The sequence below is a fragment of the Carassius carassius genome, chromosome 6 (assembly GCF_963082965.1).
Source record: "Carassius carassius chromosome 6, fCarCar2.1, whole genome shotgun sequence".
Lineage (NCBI taxonomy): Eukaryota > Metazoa > Chordata > Actinopteri > Cypriniformes > Cyprinidae > Carassius > Carassius carassius.
In genome coordinates, this window is record NC_081760.1 from 35,133,185 (window position 1) to 35,158,121 (window position 24,937).

The 24,937-nt window shown below is 36.7% G+C and overlaps 1 protein-coding gene and 1 long non-coding RNA gene across 2 annotated transcripts; both read left to right on the top strand.

Moving 5' to 3' along the window:
* Positions 1-3,262: 3,262 nt before the first annotated feature.
* Positions 3,263-4,333, top strand: LOC132142021 (uncharacterized). The gene is made up of 3 exons (XR_009434005.1): positions 3,263-3,398; positions 3,489-3,564; positions 3,644-4,333. It is a non-coding gene; the product is annotated as an uncharacterized LOC132142021 (long non-coding RNA).
* Positions 4,334-5,068: 735 nt separating this feature from the next.
* Positions 5,069-7,223, top strand: LOC132142022 (DAN domain family member 5-like). The gene is made up of 2 exons (XM_059551661.1): positions 5,069-5,675; positions 6,338-7,223. Exons 1-2 carry the CDS (start codon positions 5,196-5,198, stop codon positions 6,611-6,613), a joined length of 756 nt encoding a protein of 251 aa, XP_059407644.1. The 5' UTR covers positions 5,069-5,195; the 3' UTR covers positions 6,614-7,223.
* Positions 7,224-24,937: the final 17,714 nt, after the last annotated feature.

The following is a 24,937-nucleotide window of genomic DNA, read 5'->3' on the forward strand; positions in this document are numbered from 1 at the left end:
AGTGGTTATGCCAGACCCCAAAGTGACACATAGATTTCCTTTGTTGAATCACAACATCAAAGTGAGCTGCACAACTTTGTAGAAAACCAGGGTACATGCCACCAGATTTCCCCACTGCTGCGTGTAAAGAGTCAGACGTCTAATGGCTTGTTGTGTCTGAATCCATCTGACAGACAGTTACAGTCTGTTTACTCTACAGGGCTGATAAGAGCAGTCCAGCACACAGACTGTAGAAATGAGACTGTACTCAAGTGCATATTGATAAGAGAGAGAGAGAGAAAATGAGACAGGACAGGAAAGTGTGTGTGAAAGCAAATACTTGGGTGAAAATGAAGCTGTAATTGCTGGCTCACTGATAGATAGACAGACAGGTACACAAAGAGTCAGCGCTTTTCAAGGTTATTTGCAGACAAACAGGTGTAGTTTCGAATAGACACCTTGCAGACTGTCTAGTCTGGCGAGGCTGGACGACAGTTAAACACGACACTGGAGAGAAAGTGTAATGCTCAAATCCGCATACACAAACACACTCACGGTCACATCCACATACAGACACATGCACATCCTCATGCCAACACCCATTTATCCAAAAACACTTACAGTCATGGCCAAAAGTTTTGGACATCAGTCAGGATTTGTCCGAAAAGCTAATATCAATGCCAAAGCAAACAACAGAGGTTATGAAGAACAAGAGACTGTAAATATTTACACATTTATTTATTTATTTATTGCCAATAAAGCGTTTAAAACTCATGATACGCTAATCATTGCTTTTTTTGTATACCATAGAAACATGGAAAAATAATCGACCAATTCTGAAGCAGGAAACTTTACAAAACACAAAATTCATGTCACTCCCAAAACTTTTGGCCATTACTGTACATGCAGTTGTAAACTAGCTCGCACATGTAAACAGAACAATTATAGAAAAGAAGAAGTGCCAGTGTTTCTGTGTGAAAAAGAGATACGGGTAAGATGTTTACTTGCACGAAAACCACTCTTAAATCCCTTTGTGGAAACAATGATGTAGTGTTTGTGTAGGATTATGTGTGTTGCTGCTTTATAATGGCTAGCTTGGCTAACAACACCACACACAGATTAAAGACAGCGGTGGAAAAAACTCAAATTTCCACAGAAGCAAAGGGGAGTTCAGAGACCTTCACACAGGGTCCTTCCTCACTAATGAAACTAGTGTTTTGTAAAACAGCAAAACCACATACTGGCTTGGGTAATTCACATATTGCTCAGATATCCCATGTAACCCATCAGGTATGTAGCTGTTTGGTGTGACTGGACCAATGCATCTCTGTGGTGAGCAAATGTAGTAATTTAGTCATTTTCCCATTCATTTTAATTTAAAGGCACAGTAGGCTATTTTTGTTTTTAACAAGAAACTACATACAATCGCACTTGTGCTTTTTTATTACAATCCCTGTTTAGTTAAACATGTAGTAGTAGTAAAAAGAACAGTATAATGATTCAGTCTTAAATATTTCACAAATCGCTCCATGGTTGGAGGAAATTGGCAGAGGATGTTGTGTGAGAAGACCTTCCATATCCGCCTTTTTCTTGTCTCTATGACAAAACGTGTTTATTTTCTCAGTTAAAACTTTAAAAGGTCCAATGGGTATAAAAGGTAACTTGAATTTCAGTAAGTCTAATTTTAAGTAGCGAAGTTTCTCTGGAGCGTTTGAATGAAACGCATCCTCTTGACTCAGCAGCGCACCCGTATGGTGATGTTTAGTAAATGCTCGTCTTCCTATTCGCCTCAGATTAAAAAAAATGACTAAATATTCGTGAATTGATATTTCTTAATAAAGATTTCAGTGAAATTTGATCTAATTCACTATAAGAGTATTTTCAGACCACAAAAGTTGGTTGAGAAGTCGTCTTTAGTACTTAATATACTCATCTCTAAAAGCTTTTACTCATTTGAAAACACCCACTTTGACTCATTCAGTAGTAGGCTGTGTGTTTATTCTGTTCTGGTCATAATATGTTGTTCTCCTTTAGTAACTGCCAGTTGCGTGTTCTAGATGCAGATACAGGCTACTGATAATGTGAAATCTTGATGGTGTGGTCTTGTGTTTTTTGTTGACAAACAGGGCTGGATATTTGAGTAGCCTATGTTTTACTTGACAAAAAAAGAAAACAATCATTTTCGCTAATGATTATGTTTTCATCCAATTATTTGGGCAGTCATCATCACAGAAGAGTCTAAATGAAGTCTCTTTGCGAGTTCTAGATTCGGAGAGTTCCGAGACAAACCTCAGCTCATTTCCCCTCTCATCTGAAACACACGCACAGACACAAATACTCAAACATTGTGTGCACTCTGTGGTTTGTGGTCAGTTGATAAATGCACTGCAGCCTACAGACGAACAGGCCTAACACTTATTGACATGAAAAACAGATTCCTGAGAACACCCAGTTTTTGTTCTCATCTCTCCACTGAGGTTCTTAGAATTGCCAAACTAGCCACAAACACACACCGCTTTCAAATATTGTACACGTGCTCTAATAAAGAACATTTGACCTCAGAAGCCCGTTTCCTGCTGTGCATATTCACTCTAAAAATGCATATTTATACCATAGTCCCAGTGTATGTATTTATTTAGGCTTCATTTTCATATACAGTATATAATTTTTATTTTTGTTATTTTTGAGGACCTGAACATGTTTTTTTTGTGAAAAGACCTTTTGTCATAAATTTCTAATCCTTTAATCCATAGACATAGAAGAATCCAATGCCATAGAAGAATATTTTTTGGTTCCACAAAGAACCGATAAGGCTTTTAGTTAATATTTTCTTAATGTGAGGAACATTTTAATTATCCAAAGAAACTTTTTCAACTATGAAGTGCAATGAAGAGGTTGCATGGATGTTAAAAGTTCTTCATGGAACCATCAATGCCAATAAATAACTTTTGTTTTTAGGAGCGTTATGTGTGTTTTCATGAATTCATGCATTTGTGTTGTGGCGTATGCATGTGCTCTGGTCAGCATCTCTTCTGTTCTCTAAATCCTCTTCTGTGTTTTGCTCTCTCCAGCACAATACCACCACCAGTTGCCCTGCTGGGTCACACACACATAAAAAAAGGTTTTTACTCTGTGGAAATGGGACCATATGTTCTGAACAGAGCACAGGAGTAGAGAACAGTTGGGTAAGTGAAGAGAAATCCCATTTTTTTTGTATGAATATATAGCTAGTTTTTAATCTCCAATGGAATAGTGAAGAAAGTTGATTCCCCCACAGATAAGCCATTTACAGACACTGGCCACTTCTTTTGAATCTGTTTGCTATTGTTTTGACTGCATTTATTCTATTGTAGGTCACTGGCTCTACCTGGAGGCGTCCTCTGTACCTGCAATCAAAAAACTAGTATGGCATCCAAACTGTGAGTTTAAGGGAAGTTGAGTGAGTGGCGTGAATCGATAAAATGCTTATTACAAGAAATTTAGACAGAGGGCGTCTCTTTTTTTTCCAGCTCTCAGAGACCAAACTTGGATGTCAACAAACATCACAAGGACAAGAATCTTATAACAAATGCATGGCAAAGTATGGTCAGTGTATGTGCGCCATTAATGTGTTAAGTGTGTGTATCTGTATATTTTATCAAACATTTGACCTTGTCATTCTTAGACCACAGCGTTCCATCAGATATCAGAGAATGAAGCGAGAGATTCCAGCCATCCTCAGTCATTTCTCGGCCAACAGAGATTGTCTGCTGCTCTCAGGAGGGTCCAGCTCAGCAAAGACAAATCAAAATAATACTATAAACTTTGTTCCATATTAGTCCTATAGTGCACAGGGCATTGATGAGACACAAAGTCATTGGCTCCACCTGCTGGACACTGAATGCGTTTACATGCACAATTATGCTGATAGACTGTATTTATTATATATACATACACTTAGTAAATATGCAAATAAGAAAATGTCACAAAATAACTTCATAACATAACCAAACCAAACCAAGTTATTCCAGATAGTGTATTGTCCTCTGGTATTATCTGATCATATTTCAGTCTTCTGCAAACACACCTGTGAGACTTCACGTCTTAGCTTTTTTTAATCCTATGGTAAAAATGTAATTGTTTTATTTTAAGTGCAAAACAACCAACGATTTTTAGAGTGGGTTTTTTGTCTTTATTTAGCAATAGCCAATTATTACAAGCCAAAAATGGATTTGTTGTTTGGATTGTTCAATTATATATAATTGAAAATTTCGTTTGGTCCTCATGAAGTGTTTTGAAAATTTAAATGTGGATCTTTGATGAAAGATTAAATTGTAATAAGCATTATGTGGCTCAGTCCAAAATCAAAGTTGCAAATAAAGGGCAGTTCAAGTTCAAATGTGGAGAAAGATTTACATCATTTGGTAAAATCTTTTCTTAAATCAAGAAGTCCCTTTGTTGCGTGTTCCCCTTGGGAAGGTTTTTCCAAAAGGGTTTATTAAAGGTCGTAAATTTGATTCAGACTACTTGTCATACACAGTGTACCTGAAGATAGGAAACACTTAACACTTGAGCTCAACATCTGACTGTTTGAACTTCAGGTGAGCAAGATCTACCCGTGAGAAAGAAACCATTTATTTAGCCATAAACACATAAGTAAGTGTTTATTGTGCATAATGGTTTTTCATTGTGAAATGAAGAACAATTTCTTAACCATATTACTATTAATGTTTTTGTTTTACTATAGAAATTAAAACCCCATGTGTTGTTCTTGAATAGGCTAACAAATAAATAATAGGCCTACCTCTACATAACCTACACAATCGATGCTGCTTAAGTTGTAAAATAAAAATGTACCGGTATTATGTCAAAAAATAAATGTGAAAAGCACACAACAGCAAAGCTTTTCCGTTCCCACGGAGTGATATGAAGAGGAGAGATGAAAGGAGCACTTGTCACTTCCACACGAAAACTCACCTGTCACTCACAGCCATTACTCAGACAGGTACGAGCTATATTCACTCCTACAATAAAACAATAATGACCAGTCATGAAAGAACCTGCTGAGAGTATAAAATTGTCGGCTCTGGCTCCATGTCCACAACGACAGCAGGGTGACCCCACGGAACCTTGAACCGCGAGATTTTTCAAAAAGCACTTTCTTCTGCGACTTTTTCGTGCGTGACAGTGGAAGAAAAGAAATCAGTTTTCGAGTATAGTTTGTAATATTCTGCAAAATGAAGTTTCAAATCAGCTGTTTTATTGTGTTGTCAGTGGTCGCTTTGGTTGACGCGTTCCCTCGCGGTGTCTTTCCGCGGGACTTTCACCGACGCGTCGCGACAGATGTAGACTTCTCCGGGAACGGACCAGACGAACCTCTTCGGGGATCAGTCAGAGTTGTCAAACTCAGCCCTCATTTTCTGCGACGGGCCGCTGGTAGTCACGTGCCGTCCAAAAACTCACGAAATCGAGGCACGTTTCCGGCTTTTTTGGCCCTCGGACGTCCCGGTCCGTCAGTGCTGTCCCACAGCAAACCAGGGGCCCTACTCCCCCCGGTGAGCGCGAGCAGCTCCAGCGCAGATGCCCGGAGGAAACAGGGTCTGGAGATGTGGCAGAAAGTCATGCACAAAAGCGAGAGAAGCAAAGAGACCGTGGCGCTACGCATCAACCCCAAAGACTTGAGCAAACAGAGCTGTGCCGCAGTGTCCTTCACACAGGTAGCATTCGGATTTTCTTTAAAGTCAATGTCTTTTTAGCGAAGGTTGAAGGTTCTGTGATATTATATACACGGCTTGATTATTACTGTACACAGGTAGTCATTTTCTTATGTATATTTTCTCATAGGCCTATGTATTGTTTTAACAAATTATACATTAGGAATTAAGCTCTATTTGTATGCACTATAAAAACATAAACTTAAATATTACATTTAACGCCTGTCTATAAAATATAGTAGGCTAAATTAAATAATATAGTGACAAACCTTTAGTGATGCGTTCATTGCAATTGTTTGACCACTTTGAATACAATTTCAGATGAAAATCGAAATAAAAATGCATAACAAATAGCCTACAGAAGTCATCGGCGTTTAATAAATGATCATTAAATGGATAGATAGGCCTACATGTAATACGAAAACATTGTGACCAAAGGGAAAATATAAGAGAATTTAACATAAAAAAATAGCTACTAAACATTAAATGATAAGAATGACAACTGAACTGATCATGTTTTACAGTCTAAATGGAAACGAACTTGAATGAACTTGTCTGACACAGCTTGCCTTCGTTTAAATGCTTATTATATTGAGTGTAGCCTATTCATTTAGCCTTTTGTTTGTTTTGGTGCAATGTTTTTCAAAGTGACTTTCTGTTCACAGCGCGTAACGGAGGACGGCTGTGAGACTGTAACCGTTCACAACAACCTCTGCTTCGGTCAGTGCAGCTCCATGTTCGTCCCGTCCAGCGGAGAGTCTCGTGCACAGCAAGGAGCCCAGTGCACGCGCTGCGGGCCCTCTAAATCGCGCTCAGTGCTCGTGCCCCTGCGCTGCGGGACAGAGGTGCGCGAGAGGCGCGTCATGGTCGTTGAAGAGTGCAAATGCGAAACTAGTAGTGAAGAGGTCAAAGTTCATAACACGAAAATGTCTCATTTATAACAGACATTTTAAAGTTTTTATTTGAAGCGTTCTAATATTTAAGTGCACCAATGGTGTGTGTATTTGAGGATTACCAAGCCACATACATGTGGAAGATTTGTGTTGTGTGTCTGACGAGTGACCAAAATACGGTTCAGACTGTAAAATCTTTCTGTAAACTGCCGTCTGATGTTCAGCGGTATCTTTGTGTTAATTGTTATGAAGATGCTGCTCTCGAGTTTATTATTATTATTTTTTAAAAAGTGTAATTTCATATCTTCACCGATAAGTGTCGCTGTTGCATGAAAATGATTTCATCATTTTTTTTTAAATACTTTAGTTTACTCTGTTGTTCACATAAAGAATAATGTGAATTGAGGTAAATTGAATCACATTGCAGTGCCTGTTAAAAGTGGTCCGGGTTTCTCGACTTCTTCTTATACAGCATTAATCTTACAGATCAAAGTGTTTTTGTTGTATTTTGTTGAGATGTATTTGAGTCTTGTGGCAATATCAGATCATTTAGTTCTCGAAGAAAAAGTTAAATAATTAAACTGTAGGCTACCTACTAAGCAACAAATACCACTCAAAGTGGGGAAGTACTAAATTAAAATGTGCTAAATCAATAAAACATCTGAAAAAAAAATTCCTGTAATGTGTTTGTTCAAATGCCATCGAATTCATTTTTATTCATAGCAGCAAACTAAGCAACCACAAACTACAGAATATGTCTTTAATAATTTATTGTAATATAGTCATATAGTAAAAAAAAAAAAAAATATATATATATATATATATATATAAATATATATATATATATATATATATATATATATATATATATATATATATATATATTAAATTAAATTAAATTATGAAAAATATTTTTTTAAGTAATATAAATATTGCATAAAGCTTATTTTTAGTAAATCTTGTTGCACGATAATTTCAGGATTTTATGAAAATGTAAATGATGGTGGTTGCAGTCATAGGGCTTCTTTACTCATACAAGCTCATTACAGACACTCTAACTGCGTTCGTGTGCACCTGAGGGTGTGTTAAGAATGCAGGAGAGTGCCCTGCTTTAAAGCCAACGAGCACTGTTGCGGTCCATGACAGCAAGAACCCCTTCAACATCTGGCAACACGCAGGATTCCGATGACAGCGGCTCAGATGTGGAGTTAACTGCACCACGCAGCAACAGATAAATTCCTTCAAAGCAAGTGTTAAAAAGCATTTTAATATGTTTTAATAAGCGCTGCGACGCAGACAGTAACTGAAAATAATGGGATAGTATTTTGTCTCACTGCTTCCATCCAACAATAGGTACGCCTTGTTATCTATTGTGGTAATTTGCAGGTCCTGTCAAAATGTTGTTGGTTTAGAATAGATAAATAACTCTTTTTACTCGTGTACGATAATTTTCTTCCAAATACGATAATTTTTAACTTTTGGTACATTACTTGGACATTTCCAATCTGGCAACACTGCTTACACATTTTATTTAACAAACGGCGCCCCATACAGCTGCACTTCAGTCCTGAACGTGTCAGAGGAACAGAGAAGTTTTATTCATCGATTTTCTGGCACCTGGCTGGGAAAAAAAGGCCGAGTTTATTCATCCTATAGGAAGAATCGCCTGAGGGAGAACAAGGGGGTTCTTTACATCGCCTTGGCAGTCTGTCAAAATCGCTTCTTACAGCAATGTGCATTGCGCGCGAGACGAGCCCCCGCCTCCTCCACTGACTCCTCGCTTTTGTTGTGGATTTTACGAGCTCTTCTGGTCTGCGTCAGTCTGTGCACTGGTTAATGAGGTCAATTTAAGTCGATTAATAATTTATTTACCCCAAAGTGGTTCCTCGTGCAACACAGGTGGAGCTTTTTATATAAGTAGCGAAAACGCTTTAGAGGGCGCTGTTGCCATGGCAGCGCTGAACGAGGCGGGGGGTCGCTTGTCTTATTTGGGTTGGCGCTTCGCTCGCGCCAAGATCCAGAGCTTCGGGGAAATCTAAGCACCGTCGGTAAGCTCGTTAAAGGTAGACAATGACAACATCGCGATCCCCCGAGCTGCCTAGTATTTGTGCAAGGCTGAGCAAGCAAAGAACGGCGGGAAAATACGCCAGAGAAACGCGCCATTAAAGCTGCAATAGAGGAAAGTGCTGTGTGGTTAGTGAGCTCGCGAGGGTCGCGCGGGATCGGTTCACGGGTTAGATTAAGCTGATATTGCAACCCGGGTTGGCATGTTGGTAGGGAAATTTGGTTAAAGCATTACAGCGAAACCACTTTTTTAAATTTAAAGCTGATAGAGCATGAACAGCAGTGCAAAACCCAATAGCCCACAACTTGTCACTAAGCCCATTTATTGTGTTAAGCTTGGTTTAATATGCAATCGCCCCACACATGCCCAGCACTGCATATCTCCTGAGAGTGGACCAGTTGGACTTTTGCATATTGAACCTTTTTAATAACGTGGCACTGATTGAGGCCTTTGAAATGCGGACATGGGTCTGAAGCTGGTCCATGGGTGGATGGTGGATTGGTTGGACCTGACAGCTCTAAGCATGGTGAGAGGGCCACGGTCCTGCAGGCCTCAGGATTCTTTAGTGTGAAATGCCAGGGTAAACTTAGAGATGGTACGGTTGCTATGACATGGACGTGGCACGGATGCCTAGGAGCAGCTGGGCATGGTTGGCACATGATTGCCATTGGGAGTTTGTGCCGCAGGGCTCCACCAGCTACCACCAGCTTCAGTTTAATCTACAGTTCTTCATTACAATTGGACACTGAGTTGCCTTCAGTTTATGTCCAACCTGCCATGTACAAAACCCAAAGCAGCTGTATATAAGAGCACTCCGAGCCAGGGTTTTTTATAGATCACATTAATTTACAGTATATATGGTAGCAAGTTAGCTAACTGTATCTTACTCTGAAGATTATGCATAGAAAAACTCTCTTGCTTTAGAAGAAATTGAAGGAATAGTTTATTACTTTATCTAACTGTGAAGATTGTGCATAGATAAACTTGAAGAAATTGAAGGAAAAATTCATTTAAATGAGATTGGTATTATCATGTTGCTCCATTACCATTTTTTTATTTTTTTTTCATCAATGGAACATGGAAGGGAAAATGGACAAGCTTCTGTTGTTCATGCATCGGTCAAGCTCCAAAAAAAATACATAAAACACAAAAAAGTATCATAAAGGGAGATTATGTTTTCTGAAGCCAGTATGCAGAAGCTCAAATTTGCAAGCCAAAGCCAGTTTTTATGTGCCACATTTCATACCCAATTTTAATACAAGAATATATAGGCATAATAAAGAAAGTGAAAAAAGCATTTTAAAATAGATTAAAATTAATACATTTAAATAAAAGGTCATAATTGCAGTTTATGTTCATTCACAGGATACTGTTACTGTAAAAGCCTCAATTTAATTCTCATTCACTCTCATTTACATGCACATATGTATGTAAATTTTCAGTCTCGGTTTTGACCTGTGGGGCGTGCAAACATATTAATTTGGCATTATAGAATAAAGCATGTGAAATGCAGGTGATGTCACATTACAACTCTAATTGCATTAATTAGGGTAATTAAGGTTAGACATTTGGCGAAAACATCTTGTGTAGCCGTGCCTGATGTCATATTTTCCTGTCTTCTGCTTAACCGTGCCATATTTCCGAGCTCAACGTCCATGTGTGCCGGTGTCTGCTGGCATCAGGATTACTGTGTTCATTTACCCTGAGAGAGCATGAGACATACGCTCTGTTACGGCACCTAGTGAGCTGCCTTTGTTTAAGGGCACCATATGTGCTTCCCAACATGAAGTCTGTTCCAAAAGGTAGGGAATGTAATGTTTTCTTCAAAGGGCAGTCATACAAATCATTGTGATGAACACAGAGAAAAAAGAATGCCTGGAAGACAGCAAGGCAGCTCACAATGACTTGGAACAGATGCATATAAATGGACATTCTAATGTCTTAAATATAAAGAAAGAAGACACAAAGTAGAGAATCGATGAATTTCTTCCACAAACGTAGGCCAGGTTTTAATGGCGAGAAGCTCATTCTTGGTCTTTTCCTCAGCTTTGACGCATGACTTTTTGAGTGCACAAGGGGAAAGAGGAAGAGGAAATGGAATTCTCTTTAAGAATTCATCACTCTCAGAGATGCAGGAAGTGCCCGCGGGAGCCATTTTGTATTTCAAATTGTGCTGAGTGGAGTGCAGCGAAGAGAGAAAATCTGGGCACAGTTGAGTGTGCATTCTGAATGTCACTCAGACTCCAGAGAGTCTCTAATTGATTTGGGAATTTGATTCTTCACTCGTTTCGAGATCACAATGCTCAGAGAGGTGTAGTGAGCGACACAGCCGTGAGCTTTTAAATGGCTTGTGTTAAACATGGCACAGATGGCAGGCAAAACTTTTTTTAAAAGAGCTGTGAGAATGTGGCAGTGGTTAGAATAGCATACTAACATGCTACTCTTACTGTGTTCAATTGTACTATGTACTGTACAATGTACAATGTACTGTGTGCAATTACGCTCTTAAATATAAAGGTTCTTTATCTTTGGCATTGATGGTTCCATGAGGTATCTTTAATGTCCGGGGAACCTTTAAATTCCATAAAAGGTTCTTTATAGTGGACTAGAAACAGTAAGAAAACCATGGTTCTTGAACGGTTCTTTGGGAACCCAAAATGGTCCTTCTTGGACATCGCTGTGAAAACACCCTTTTGGAACCTTTATTTTTAAATGAATGTGTACACAGTATGCTAATTTTTCACAAATGTTATTAAAAACTGAACAACTTTGAACAGATGTTACATTAATGTTAATAGAAGAAAGTTAGCTTGGTTACTAAATGAAGGTACATCAATCAGGATTTTATTTATTTATTTTAGTTTGTCTGACTTTTTACTAGTCGTAACATTATCTGTGCATTCATGTTTTCTGTAACGTTAGCATAACGTTCGCAATACTTTCTTAATATATTTTAAAACAACTGGATGTTTTGAGCATTCAGATCATTTTTATTTATTTAATAGGAACTTTAGTAAAATATTCTTAGAACATATTTTTGTTATTGGAGACGCTAGTATTCCATTCCAAGCAGCGAACACAACCTGTGACAGTAGAAAAGTAATTCTGAGTGTTGTAAGTAAAGGACTTGATGTGAATTTGCTACCAGATTGAAAGAAAATAAAAGGTCTAAATATTTGAAATGAACTGTTTGAGAGATTCTGGCCTGCTGGATTTCATCCGCCTGCTGCGCCTAACTCTGCTGGCCAGGCTGGAGCAATCGCTCCACCAGCCTTGCACTGTCTGCATGAAGATAAATGAGACCATTAGAGCTTCTCTGTTATCAATTAAACATCCAGGACAGCTGTATTACATCAAACACTGCAATTGTGATTCACTGTGAATCCAGATTCTTTTGTTCAGACTCCCATCAGGCACCAATCTAAACCATGAATGCCAGTTTTAGGTAAATTGTTTTTCGACTTTCATTGCCAATTTCAAATGTTTAGAGGGTTTTGTTTTCTCTTCTGTGACTGCCTAGAATTCAAGCTCCCACACACACATGCACGCAGAAAGCATAGCCCTCTATACGGAAGTGGAAAAGGGGTCTCGGGCTATAATTTAGGGGGTGCAGGTGGCGCTAAGCCGGTATGGGCTCTGCCCGCTGTCCCTGCATGATGCCAGCATGCTGCACACATACACACACATACACAGATGATGCCAATGCCATCTGTCATCGGTGAGAACATCTGCAGCTCAAGGTGCCCTTGTCACCCACAGTTAAAGTAACGAGAGAAAGAGATGGAGAAAATACAGCTACAGGTCTTATTAGGATCAAGCAAAATGCAACTGAAATAGAAAATAAAAATAGTTTTTTTCTGTGTGTGTGTTTTGGGAATTTCACTTTTAATTTTAGTGTTCGCTTTCATAAAGCTGACCAGTTCAACCCTGATACAAAAGTTATTGTAAGATACATGACCAAACTATTTTATTTTATTTATACCATTTTACATTATTAGAATGTTTGTAAAAGCCTACAATGCTATGTTTATTGAATATTTGTTGGTAAGATAAATATAATTTTACACAAATCAAGGTTTCAGTTTGCATTCACCAATTTCCCTATATTTTACCATCTGATTTAAAGACAAAAATAATGTATTTATGCTGATATGAAACAAAACTTATTTAGTTTCATAATTTTTTTAAAGAAATCAATGAAGATTTATGATTAAAATTAAAATTTATTAACGTTTATCATCATGTATTACCTTTCCCAGATACACTGTGGTAAGTATTTGATGATTTCTGATTTAGAGCTGTCTGGACGAATTTCCCGGGAAACTGCTACGTCATGTTTCTATTAAGAAAAGTGTTCTATAACACACGTGTGGTTTGGAAGAAGGTTCAGGAGCATATTTTTAGGACATCTGTATTTTTTCTTTATAGATAGATATGACTATGTAATATTGATCACTTGTACACCAATACACTTCGAACAATCAAGTTAATTAATTAAGCCCTTAAAGGGTTAGGTCACCCAAAAAGGAAAATTAGCCCATAAATTACTCACCCTCAAGTCATCCGAGATGTATATGACTTTCTTCTTTCTTCTCCGAATCCGGTCAGACTTGTGTTCAAACAATAACAAATTGTCTTTGATCTTTCAAGCTGTTCAATGGTTGCAGTGCATCAGTCCAAAAGAAGTTAAATAAAAAGCGCCCATCCTTAATAAAAAGTGACTCACATGGCTCCGAGGGGTAAACAAAGTCCTCCTGTAGCTAATCGATGTGTTTTTGTAAGAAAACTAAGCATATTTAAAACGTAATAATCACTTTAATGCAGCTTGCGCTCACTGATGTACACAGAAGTAGTTCCAGGCGGATGATGTATGAGGTCAGAGTTGAAACTGAAATTAATATTAATTATAATTATAATTATAATGAGGCGGCCATGCGGGTGCAGATGCAGATGCGGGAATGGCACGTCATATGTGCTTAGCCTAGCTAGTGCCTACTGCGTTCACCGTAAAATGCATTTTTTATAATTATACACGCACCTAAACTGCGTTGCCTACTCTGCTTACTATATGGAGCGGCAGAACTGATCATATGCACGCTTCCTTTAGACATAGACTACTTTGTCAATGCATTCTTTTTGAAGGTTTTCAGATTTTTGTTTTGTTCCTCTTTTTTTTTTGTTCCTTTAGAAACACAGATGGTTTCTTTTCCATCTCTCTATCTCACACTCTGCCTCCCACCATCTGACAGGTGCAGAATAAACACTCTCACACACACATGCAGACATTATCAATGACATACATCTCCTGAGAGTGACATTAAGACTCTGCCAGGCTGAGTTTGGCCCTGTAGGGCGAGCCTTTTGATAAAAACACCTGCAAGATGACGGAGTTTATCCGTCTTTAACGCCTCTCCTGTCTTTGGCACAGACTCTATAACATGTTGGAGACAAGACATCAGAGGGGAGGGTTTTTTTATTCTCCTTAAGGTCAAGTGATCACTAGGGCTATGGAGGTGATGGGGGTTTTTCGGCCTGAATACATCCGCTCTCCAGATTAAGTGTTTATATGTTTTTGGAAGTGGACATGTGTACAGATGAAGAGTGTGTGAAGCAGATGGCACGGCTGGGTAACTATGCCAGTCTCTCAAATATATTCAGTGTTGTGCTCCATCTGTGACCCTGCATGCCAAGACCTGGCCTGACCCTAAATCGAACTATGGAGGTGTGTATAAATGGAAGTTTATGTCCTGGGTTTTAATGATGTTTCTTTCTTTCTTTCTTTACACATTAAAACTGTCTTAAACTTTTTGCCATTTCTTCACAAGTTTTTCTCCTAATTTTTAAATACCTTTTATCAAAGACATTATAAATATTTTATTGTCCTAGATCCACAATTTCAATCATAAATTCTGAGAATATATTTATAAAAGAAATTGCATGTTTAAAAACCATTATGCTTTTAATAAAGAGTATAATGAAAACATACCATTTTAAATTTTATTATTTGTGTTTTTGAAATGATTTTATTATATTTTCAAATTACTGTCTATTATCTGTGTCCACAAGGAATAAATGTCCCTAATTATATTGAATTATTATAATTTTGTTGTTGGTGGTGGTGGTGGTGGTGGTGGTGTAGCTGGTTATCAAGAGGATAAAAAAAAAAAAAAACTGTCTGTGAAAATCTTGAATTGAAGGAAATGTGTGAAAAAAAGACAAATTAAGGTAAATATCAAAATATGTTTTTCCAAAAAAACTGAAATTTTGCTAAATGTAAATTAATTAAATTGTGTGTATTTAGGATAGCCTACATGAAATAACTGAGCTATGAGGAAAAACTCATTTCAATCACAGAATGCTATTAAACAAAATTCATAATTTAACATCTAAGTGGACTTCACAAAATTACAATTGAAATGAAAGTGTGAAAAGTGTATAAAAGTAGTTTTTTAAATAATCTTCTTTATCTTAATAAATCCACAGAATATAGGTGGTCCATGAAAAAAAACAGCAACCTCTTTTATGTGGTTTTATATTGGGTAGCCCATATAAGGCCATTTATATAGCATCTTACAGGATGTAGAAAAATATAAACATATATAACGACAAGAAAACCTAGTGTAGCATGTCTGGAATAAGTTAATTAATTACATCTCCATCCAACATTTAACTGAAGGTATGTACAAACTAAAATAACTTATGCACTTTTATTTATTAATATATAAATTAAATGTTGTATTAGATCCATGAATCCACTAGAGGGCGCCAAATACGATTTTGAAAAGAAAAGAATTGCCACAGATAAGGACAAAAAAGCAGAAATGTCACCCCGTCTCCATTTACGATTTATGATACCCTGACAAGTCTGTGTATTTTGTGTGAAATGTATGATTATACTTGTGAGGGACAAAAAAAAGAAAAGAAAAAAACATTTGAGGCTCACATAAATCTGTCAAACCATGTTTTGTTTTAAATCTACAGGTTTGTTTGAGGGTTAGACTAGGCTTTAGCATATGTAATCAGAGGTGGAAAGAGTACAAAAATATTCTACTCAAGTAAAAGTACCATTACATTAATGAAATTTTACTTAAGTACAAGTAAAAGTACCAGTCTAAAAATCAACTCAAGTAAAAGTAAAAAGTAGCTCATTTAAAATTTACTCAGAGTAAAAATTACTTAGTTACATTTTAACAGTGGGAGGGAGTCAAAAATGGGACAGACCAAGGGTGTCAAACTCAGTTCCTGGAGGGCCACAGTCCTGCACAGTTTAGATTTAACCCTAATTAAACACACCTGATCCAGCTAATCTAATCATTTAGGTTTATTTGAAAACTACATGATATGTGTGCTGGAGTAGGGTTAGAACTAAACTCTGCAGGGCTACGGCCCTCCAGGAACTGAGTTTGACACCCCTGGGATAGGTCTATTAATCTCAAACTAGTTGTTTTTAATTAAAGGAATCAGTTATTTAGAATAATAAAACATTTGGGCTGTTACCAGGCAAATCAGTATCAACAAACTCATCTTTTAATGCAGAGGAAATGCAGAAGATTCATTGGAAGTGGCATTTAGATGTATTACACTGTTTAGTGCAGGACAAGAATGCATTTAACCTGCAGTTACAAATGCATGAATAATGTTTTGATATACAAGACATAAAATGTTGAATACTCATTTGAAATGATAAGAAATTAATTATTTAAAAAAAAAATCAAAAGATACTTTAAATGTGAAATTAAAATGGCCAGTATGTGTCAGCAAGTCACTGTTAATAAGGGAGTCATTGCGACTGAACCGAATCATTTAAACGGTTGATTCATTCAGGAACGAAACACTGTCACGTTGCTCAGAGACGCAAAACTGTGCTTTGGTGGCTGTGTTTGGAATTATTTTCTGTTGTAGAAATAGAGCTAAAAACGGCAATATGGTGTCTAAAACGCAAGTCTCTTAATTAACTTGTTTACTGAACTGTTATATATATGTATGTATATATTCATGATGATTTTTGGAGGAAAAGACGGCATTCTTTGTGTGATTTTGATTTAATATATGAAATTATATAAATATTTAAATTTTCTGCCCCTATATCTTAAATTTTGTGATCATTCTAAATGCATTTTAGGACACTGAATCACACAGTGAAAGAACGCACTATAAATGCGCGCGCACATCATTAAAACAAAAAACATTATATTATCGCAGATGATATATATAGCCAGGGGCGTAGGAGCGATTTTGAACCTGGGGGGGACAGTAAATGCCAGGGGGGGTTCGGGGGAAATTCACCGGTAATATATATATATATATATATATATATATATATATATATATTAAATGCTCATTTCTAATGAACATTTGTTTTCTAATTTATTAAATATTGATGAAAATAAATATAAAGTATATATATATATATATATATAATGTTTATATATATGTGTGTGTGTGTGTGTGTGTGTGTGTGTGTGTGTTAACTTATAGTCCGGAAAATAGGTAATCATAACAACAACTAGTTAAATTAGTTAAAACACAGTTCCCGTGTATTCTTTTATTCTACAAAAATTAGCATTCTGTCATATTCCCATTACCTGTTTCTCACTTGGACCTAACTCTCCCTGTTCTGTGGTCTCTTCATCTCCTGTCTAGGAAAGTAACACACAGAACTGGTTTCAATGCAAACTCTGATGACATGCCGTTGGCCTAATTTTACTGATCTAAAGTACTTTTACTATGTGAATTTTAGAATATACTGCATGTAGCTATCCATACAACTTACAAGTTCGTTCTCCTCTGTCCTCTTCCTCTTAAAGTATTGTAGGATACTCATCTCTGTGTGAAAATGTTACTAATGTTACTTCTACATGGTTTATGGACACGTATCAATGGCACATTGAATTCACATTAGCTAATTAGCTATCATTTGCCTGTTTTACACAACATAAAATTAAAAAAATTGCTTCTTAGAAGGGCTAAATTTGACAGTTTTTAAAAATACAATAAAACTAATGATCAAACTGAAAACCAGCAATCTGCCATTTCATCGGCTGAATTAGCCTACTCCTACCTCAAATACAAAGTGCGTCTGTGAATAATATTGCTGTTTAACGTTGTAACGTTAAAATCAGCCGTCCAAATCTGTTTGGCAGATCCAGCTGATGTATTCCAGCCCAAAAACTGTTCAAAAACCGCCAAAATGTACACAAAACCACCAAAAATATGTTATCACACTGATCAGTATTTACTTCAGTAATTTTACTTCCACGTTTTTCTTTCCTACTATGTTACAGTTGGTTACATTTACATACAAGAAATAAACACCGGCTGCCGAAGCATACATAAAATAAACCGTTTTATGTGCATTAGCGCCACTTTTTGGACTGGAGTGTTGCCCTCCTTGTAAATAAAGGACGCCATCAAAACCTTACGGCGAAATGATGACAATATCCTCCACACACTCTTTTATAAGGCGGCCTCCTGTATCTTTGCTAGTCGATTTTATTTCATCCAGTGACATGATGGTTTTTAACTTCATTCAGGAGGTTTTGGGTAACTGCACAACTGACAAGAGTTTGAGCGCACAGCGCACGCGCCCGTGTGTGTGTGTGTGTGTGTGTGTGTAACCATAGCGACAAAACGACCAACTTTCGGAACCTGCACTTAAGCCTATAATTTTGTTTTTTAAAAATTAAATATGCATTTAAAAGTTTCAGAATGGATTAATTTGGAGACTCTGAAATCGGCAGAGATAGGCAGGCAATGCAAAACAAAATTTGACATTGGGAAATAGTGAGGGGGACAAAACTTAGATTTTGAAATGTCTTTTTGGCTAATTTGTACAAAACCTCTTGCTAAAATGTCAAAGCTTTATTTTAACCACCAATGCAACGATGCAATTACTTAGCTTACCTCTACATTCTTGCGAAGGGTTAGCCTGGCCAGCCAGACTTACATCAAGATGTACTCTAGGCTGCGAAATACATTTTGCTGCCGCTAGGGTGCGTCTAGATTTCTAGGCTAGCGAAGGGTTGATGTCTTGTCGAGATTTTATAAGCTGCTAGTTTGGTCTTCTTAGGCAAGTACAGCTTACACTGCATAATAGAGCATACATATGGCCAGGGGTTCACTTCATTCCCTTCGAGTTCAACTTCAGAATATAACGGGGTTTCGTTTTCAGCGGTGTCTGCACCACTAACGCCTGTTTTGACCGTCTGCATCTTTCTTGTGATTTTAGCGCCAGTTTGCCCTCCTGCCCATTATTTACTGACGTAGTTTCCAGGGAGCGATTTATTTATTTATTTTATTTTTTTTACTCAGTAATTAATGTGTTTTAAAATGTAGCGAAGTACAATACTTTAAACAAAATATACTTAAGTAAAAGTAAAATTACATATTTTAAAAATTACTTTAAAAAGTATTAGTACACAAAAAAGCTACTCAATTACAGTAACGCGAGTAAATGTAATTCGTTACTTTCCACCTCTGTATGTAATCACCATCAAATCTATACAAAATTTGCATCTATGAGATGTGGCCACTAATGAAACGTCCACGTGAATGATTAACCCTCCTGTTTTATTTGAAGTTTAAATGTATAATATTTTGAGAAACCTCAGTGTATGTGTACAAAAACCAATTTAAGCTTTTTTTCCCATTTAATTTTTTTTACTGTGCCCTCACTATTATAATCTTTTCCTCTGAAGTAAATACACAGTTCACAGAAGTTATTCATTTAACCCTTTTGTACTATGAAAAATATGCAGAATTGTATGTTTGTAGTCAGTTTGACCAACAAAATATATGGTTGAAAAATGCAATAAAGTACAACATTTGATGAATTTAAGAAGATATTTGAGAGTTCTACTTAAGTCTTTATTTGTCTGAGCTGACATGATGTTGCTAAAAAAAACACCAAAAAAACAACAACATTATTTTGTGTATTTGGTGTAATGAAATTTGTTCATGCAGTTTAAGGTAAAAAAAAAAACAAACAAAAAAAAACATTATTTTCCACATACTGTAAATTATTGTTTCTCCTCTAAGCCCCGACTTTCTGAAACACATCTTTTTTTTACAAAGCTCATCGTTCTGAAAAGCGAGGTGTGCTCTGATTGGCCAGCTATCCAGTGCTGTGAAAAATAGAACCCATTACAAATGAGCCATTTGTTGCATGCAGTGAGGACATAATTACGGGTTATAATGTGTTTTTACATGTTGCGTTGAATCGTGCCGCTTACACAAACCATGTCTGCATTTGTGATTGGAGAAATGAACAAACATCAAGCTCTACTTTAACTCTTGTTTGAATCATCAGTGGCAAATCCTTTACATATGTAAACGTACTTACAGACTGTGAGTCAGAAGCGCAGAGATTGCAGTCTTCTCTCCCAGGATCAGGAAACAGTCCTCCATAAAATGTGCTGCACACTAAATATTTTGGTTGAACTGTTAGTGTAACCACTGATTTTTAGTCGTGTCCTCTTTTGGAAGCCCAAACAAAGTATATTCGCTTTCACAATGAAATGGCGTCTCCATGGCATGGCAGCAGCGGCTACAGTGAGAATAAAAGTCACGCCTTCTTTCTTTGCATGAATATTTGGGTGGAGTTATGCAAATATTGGGGCGTGTTTGAATGAGCTGTTTTAGGTAGGCATGGTTGACTCTTATAATGAATATCTCTTTGGATTTGAGTCTTTGCATCTTCTTCATGCACCAAGAGCTTGTAATAGTCTAAAGAGAAAGGAAAACTTGAAATCGCATCATATGACCCCTTTAAGACTCTGAGACAATAGACAGTATACGAGGAGTATATACATATGTTTTAGGTGTAAAGGTTTAGATTTCTTTAGGTTAAGAACCCTGTAAAAGTTAAATAAGCATACATTTTAGGGCTTTTTGACGTTTTATGGTGCTGTTGTTTGTGTGGTAGCTAATAAAATGCGGCCTAGTATTTTCAATATTCTGGGCATCTAGAGTGTCTGAGACTTAAAGGAACCTGGCATCGGTTTTTACAAACACACACACACACACACACACACACAATAGTCTGCTTTATAAGGTGCCCACGATACCATGGCAACCCCAATGTTCTCAGCGAGAAAGGATACCATATGCCAAATAAATGCCATGGTAACTTAAAAAAGAACAACATGTTGCCCAGCAACCTTAGAAAGTTATTAAGGGAAATAAGTTGGTAGAGAAATTTATAGGGGGTTAAAAAGAGATGGGGGAGGGGGAAGAGAAATAAACCCAGAAAAAGAAATATGACATTTTAATGTATCATTTTTCTGAGCCAAATTGCATCATTGTATCAAATACAGAACTCTGTGATTCTGTAATCAGGCCATGATTAAATGTATGTGTGGACACAATTTCTCATTTGTGGTAATCAGCAAAGTTATTGTATATGGACATACATTTTGTTGTAGTTTCATAAGACTTCTGGGAAGCTATGTTGGAAAACTAACATCACTAGACATCAGGGATTTTCAAACGTATTTTAAAGGCTGATGCCACATTGTAATGGGGCAGACTACTAGATATTATCATGTATAGAGATCATTTATAAAATGCAAATGAAATTGTGATTTTTATAGAGAGAGCATGTTGTTCCAAAAATTCAGTTAGTGGAGTTTAGTTGTTATTATACAAAATCCAAGACATGTTAATAAATATTATATTATAAATCTATAAAATATAAATTTTGCATAAAGAACAGCATGTTTCCCTCCCAAAATGTTACTTTTTTTTTTTCAGTGCTGTCGTTTGTGTGGTTGAACTATTAAACCTAAATTACTGTTTTAAAGTTAGAGTTTGAGGTCAGTAAGTTTTTTATTTTTTTTAATTGATTCAATATTTTTAATTATAAGAAAGATTTGTTGTGCATCAAATCATCATATTAGAGTGATTTCTGAAGGATCATGTGACACTGGAAACTGGAGTAATGATGCTGAAAATTCTGCTTTGCATCACTGGAATAAATTACATTTTATAATATATACTTAGATAAAGCAGTTATTTGAAATTGCAATATTTCACAATATTACTTTTTAAACTGTAATTCTGGTCAAATAAATGCAGGACTGGTGAGCAAAGACTTGTTTCAGAAACAAACAAAAAAAATCTTAATCTCATCTTTCAAACAGATGTGAATTTCAATAAAGAAGAGATTAATAGTTTAAAGATAATTAAAATATATTCATGTTTTTGATTTTTTTTCCTGTTAAAACATAATTGAATTTTCCAATTTTTTTGCGCCCGTTGCAGTCCCCTGGGGGTCTGCTGACAAACAGTTTGAAAGCGCTGTATGAAAGCAACTTCATTACTCTGCGTTGGTTGGTGTGTATTTACATTTATGATCTTGGCAGACACTTTCTTACCAAAGCTCCGGTAAAGAAAGTGCATTTGTTGTGGTGTGATGATTGCTGGAGCTGATCGCTGGGGGAGCAATTTGAGCAGTAAGACAAAACCACAGCATGCTAATAAGAATATAATTCCAACAAAGAAGTGCAATGTTTTGTTGGTAGGATTAGAGAGTGTGCATTTTGAAAACTATATGTCTGCATCTCTCTCTCTCTCTCTCTCTCTCTCTCTCTCTCTGTGCATGTGGTTGTAGCTTTCTATATAGCCTGGAGTGATATGGGCCTGCAGCCCGCTCTCAGCTCTGTGTGTGTGTGTGTGTGTGTGTGTGTGTCCGTTGAGGCATGGGCAGATTAGACCAGGAACTGCTGCTACAAAAGCGCCCTGTCTAGTGCTCTTTAATTCCTCTAAATTAGCACCTCGCGCCAGGCACTTTACACACTCACACACACACTGAGGCAGTGCCATGCTTTTAACTGCCTTGATAATCACAGCGTCAATCACAGCATCAACTAATAGTCTTTCTCTCACACTTTTCTTGTTAGCACACACAGACCCTCTCACAGGTTTTCACTAACTCTTGGTGTCAGAGGAGTTTTTTCCGTCCTGTGAGACGCGGCTCTCAGTTAGCGGCTAATGTGAAGCTGAGAGCACTGTACGCTCTGATGCCCTTTAATTCACTCGCCAGTGCTGAACTAACACAAGACCTCTGTAGTCTCAAATCCTTTTAACCCTATCTACCTATCTATCTACACTTTTTTAGAAATTATGCATTTAATGTAGATGCTGAATATCAACTAGGTTTTTTGCAGGAATGTATATCATTTGTTGAGAGGGCTATTGCCAGGTAAATATCTAGGAAACTTAAATTAGAAATCGATTAACATATATGTTTCAAATGGCTTGGAAGAATAAACACAACAACACTGGTATGTTCAAGAATCATCATGTAGATAATTAAAGTTGCTATCAGGACTTTGTTGTTTTGTTTAACTGGCTCCTTATGTCAGTGATCTTTGACTATACACTGACACCTGTTGGCATGGATGCTGTATTACTAAGTGCTGCCTCTTCAGTCTCAACTTGCATTTGTTGGAATTTCATGCTGGCGTGTTTGTCCTCAATTGACTGTTTGCTGTGTGTGGTGTTATATTGTTTTAAATATTCATGTGTAGTTCCTAACTCAGCTGGTGGAGCCTGGCAGGGATTGGTCATGGGTTTGATTCCCAGAAGACACACAAACTAATAACAAGCATGCATTGAATGCATTGCAACTCTCTTTGGGTAATACCACCTCCCAAGTAAATAAATGTATATTGCCTATTGTTGTATTGTTTGGTTTTGTAGCTTTTTTATGCTTGTATATTGTTTTATGTTCATACAATCCTCTGGAGCATTGGAAAAACACTACATAAAGCATTTTTTACAGTATTTTAAGCTGCAAGAAATTATTCAATATGGTAACCCCATGTACGTTTATGCATTTTGAAGATCCTTTAAACCTAAGCAACATGCATTGCATTTGAAACATAATTGTTGAAATACACATTATTATAAATTTAATTATGAATAAAGTAACATTAAACTTGTTCCTAAGAAATATGAATAACTCACTGTGTGTGTGCGTGTGTGTGTGTGTGCGTGTGTGTGTGTGTGTGTGTGTGTGTGTGTGTGTGAAGCAGGGTGCATGTAAAAATCTATTCACTAATCCCCACTGTCCTCTGCATCTTCACACAAACACACACAGACACACACATACACAGTGTATTATCTGGGGCAGCAGAAGGTCTGGGCATGAGTTTTGCACTGCTGGCATCACAGCCTGGGCACTGGCACTAATGGGACTGAAAGAAAGCTGGGTGTGGTGTATGTGTCTTAGTATACTAATGAGATTAAGGGAAGTGGCAAGAAAACCATTGACATTTAATATATATATATACACACACACACACATACACAAACACACACCGTAGACTATGCATGCATACTAATTCACTGTAATATCCCAAGTGAAACGAGAGAGAGACATTAAGATTAAACAAGGTAGAGTAATTGATTGTTTGGTTGAGAGACAGTAACAAAAAAACACCAGTCATTCGTGTCACAGTTCAACTGATATTTGTAATATCTCACTCTCTGAAAGGGCAGATGCCCAGGTCATCCAGCAACAGCTGGCTCTCCATGTGCTGTGACCAAGTGTTGGAGGGCCTGTGTGTGTGGTTTCAGCAAATCATCATAAATATTCATTGTCTCAGTGAAATTTCATTGCCAAATGATTCTCACTAATGCCAAAGAATTAACTCTTCCTTACTTTTGTCCTCATGGTCTCCTCTCTAGCTCTTTTTGTCTGTGTAACAAAGCTTTTTATATATATATATTTCCCAAATTATTTGCATATATAGTGATAGTAAAGTATTTGCTGAGAAAAGCCTGCAGAATTATAACTTATTATAACAGAATTATAACAGTAAATCATACAAAAAGAACAACAAAAATGAAAGAAATGGTAAAATACAAAAGTGCTGGAAATCAAAATAATATTTCAATGTTTTATTGCCATATATATATATATATTTTTTTTTTGCTTTTGGTGTGAGCATTGAATGAGGTTTTAAAGACATAGTTTTAAAGTCATTTACATTTAAATGCACATATTATTTAGTTGAATGCATTAATTTAATGTTATATTCTACTTTATCTTCTATATTGTTGTTGTTCTAAATGATAAAATACAGCTTTTTAAAGCCTTACATGGAAAGTTGATTTAGTTCTATACAGTTTAATTAAAGTCCAAGATGCATGTTTTTTTTATGTTCCCATTAATGGTACGTGAGTCTTCAGACATTTTGGAAGATTTATTTTCCTCCGACTCTACAGCTGCTGTCAGGAATTCATAAGGCAGAGACAGAAAAGACTATCAGAAATGCTGATATAACAACAGCAGATCAATACAG

Excerpts from the sequence above, each read along its gene's own strand:
- LOC132142022 (XM_059551661.1), top strand. The coding sequence starts at position 5,196 with ATGAAGTTTCAAATCAGCTGTTTTATTGTGTTGTCAGTGGTCGCTTTG. Across the intron at positions 5,676-6,337 it reads CCGCAGTGTCCTTCACACAG|CGCGTAACGGAGGACGGCTG; the intron begins GTAGCATTCGGA and ends TTCTGTTCACAG.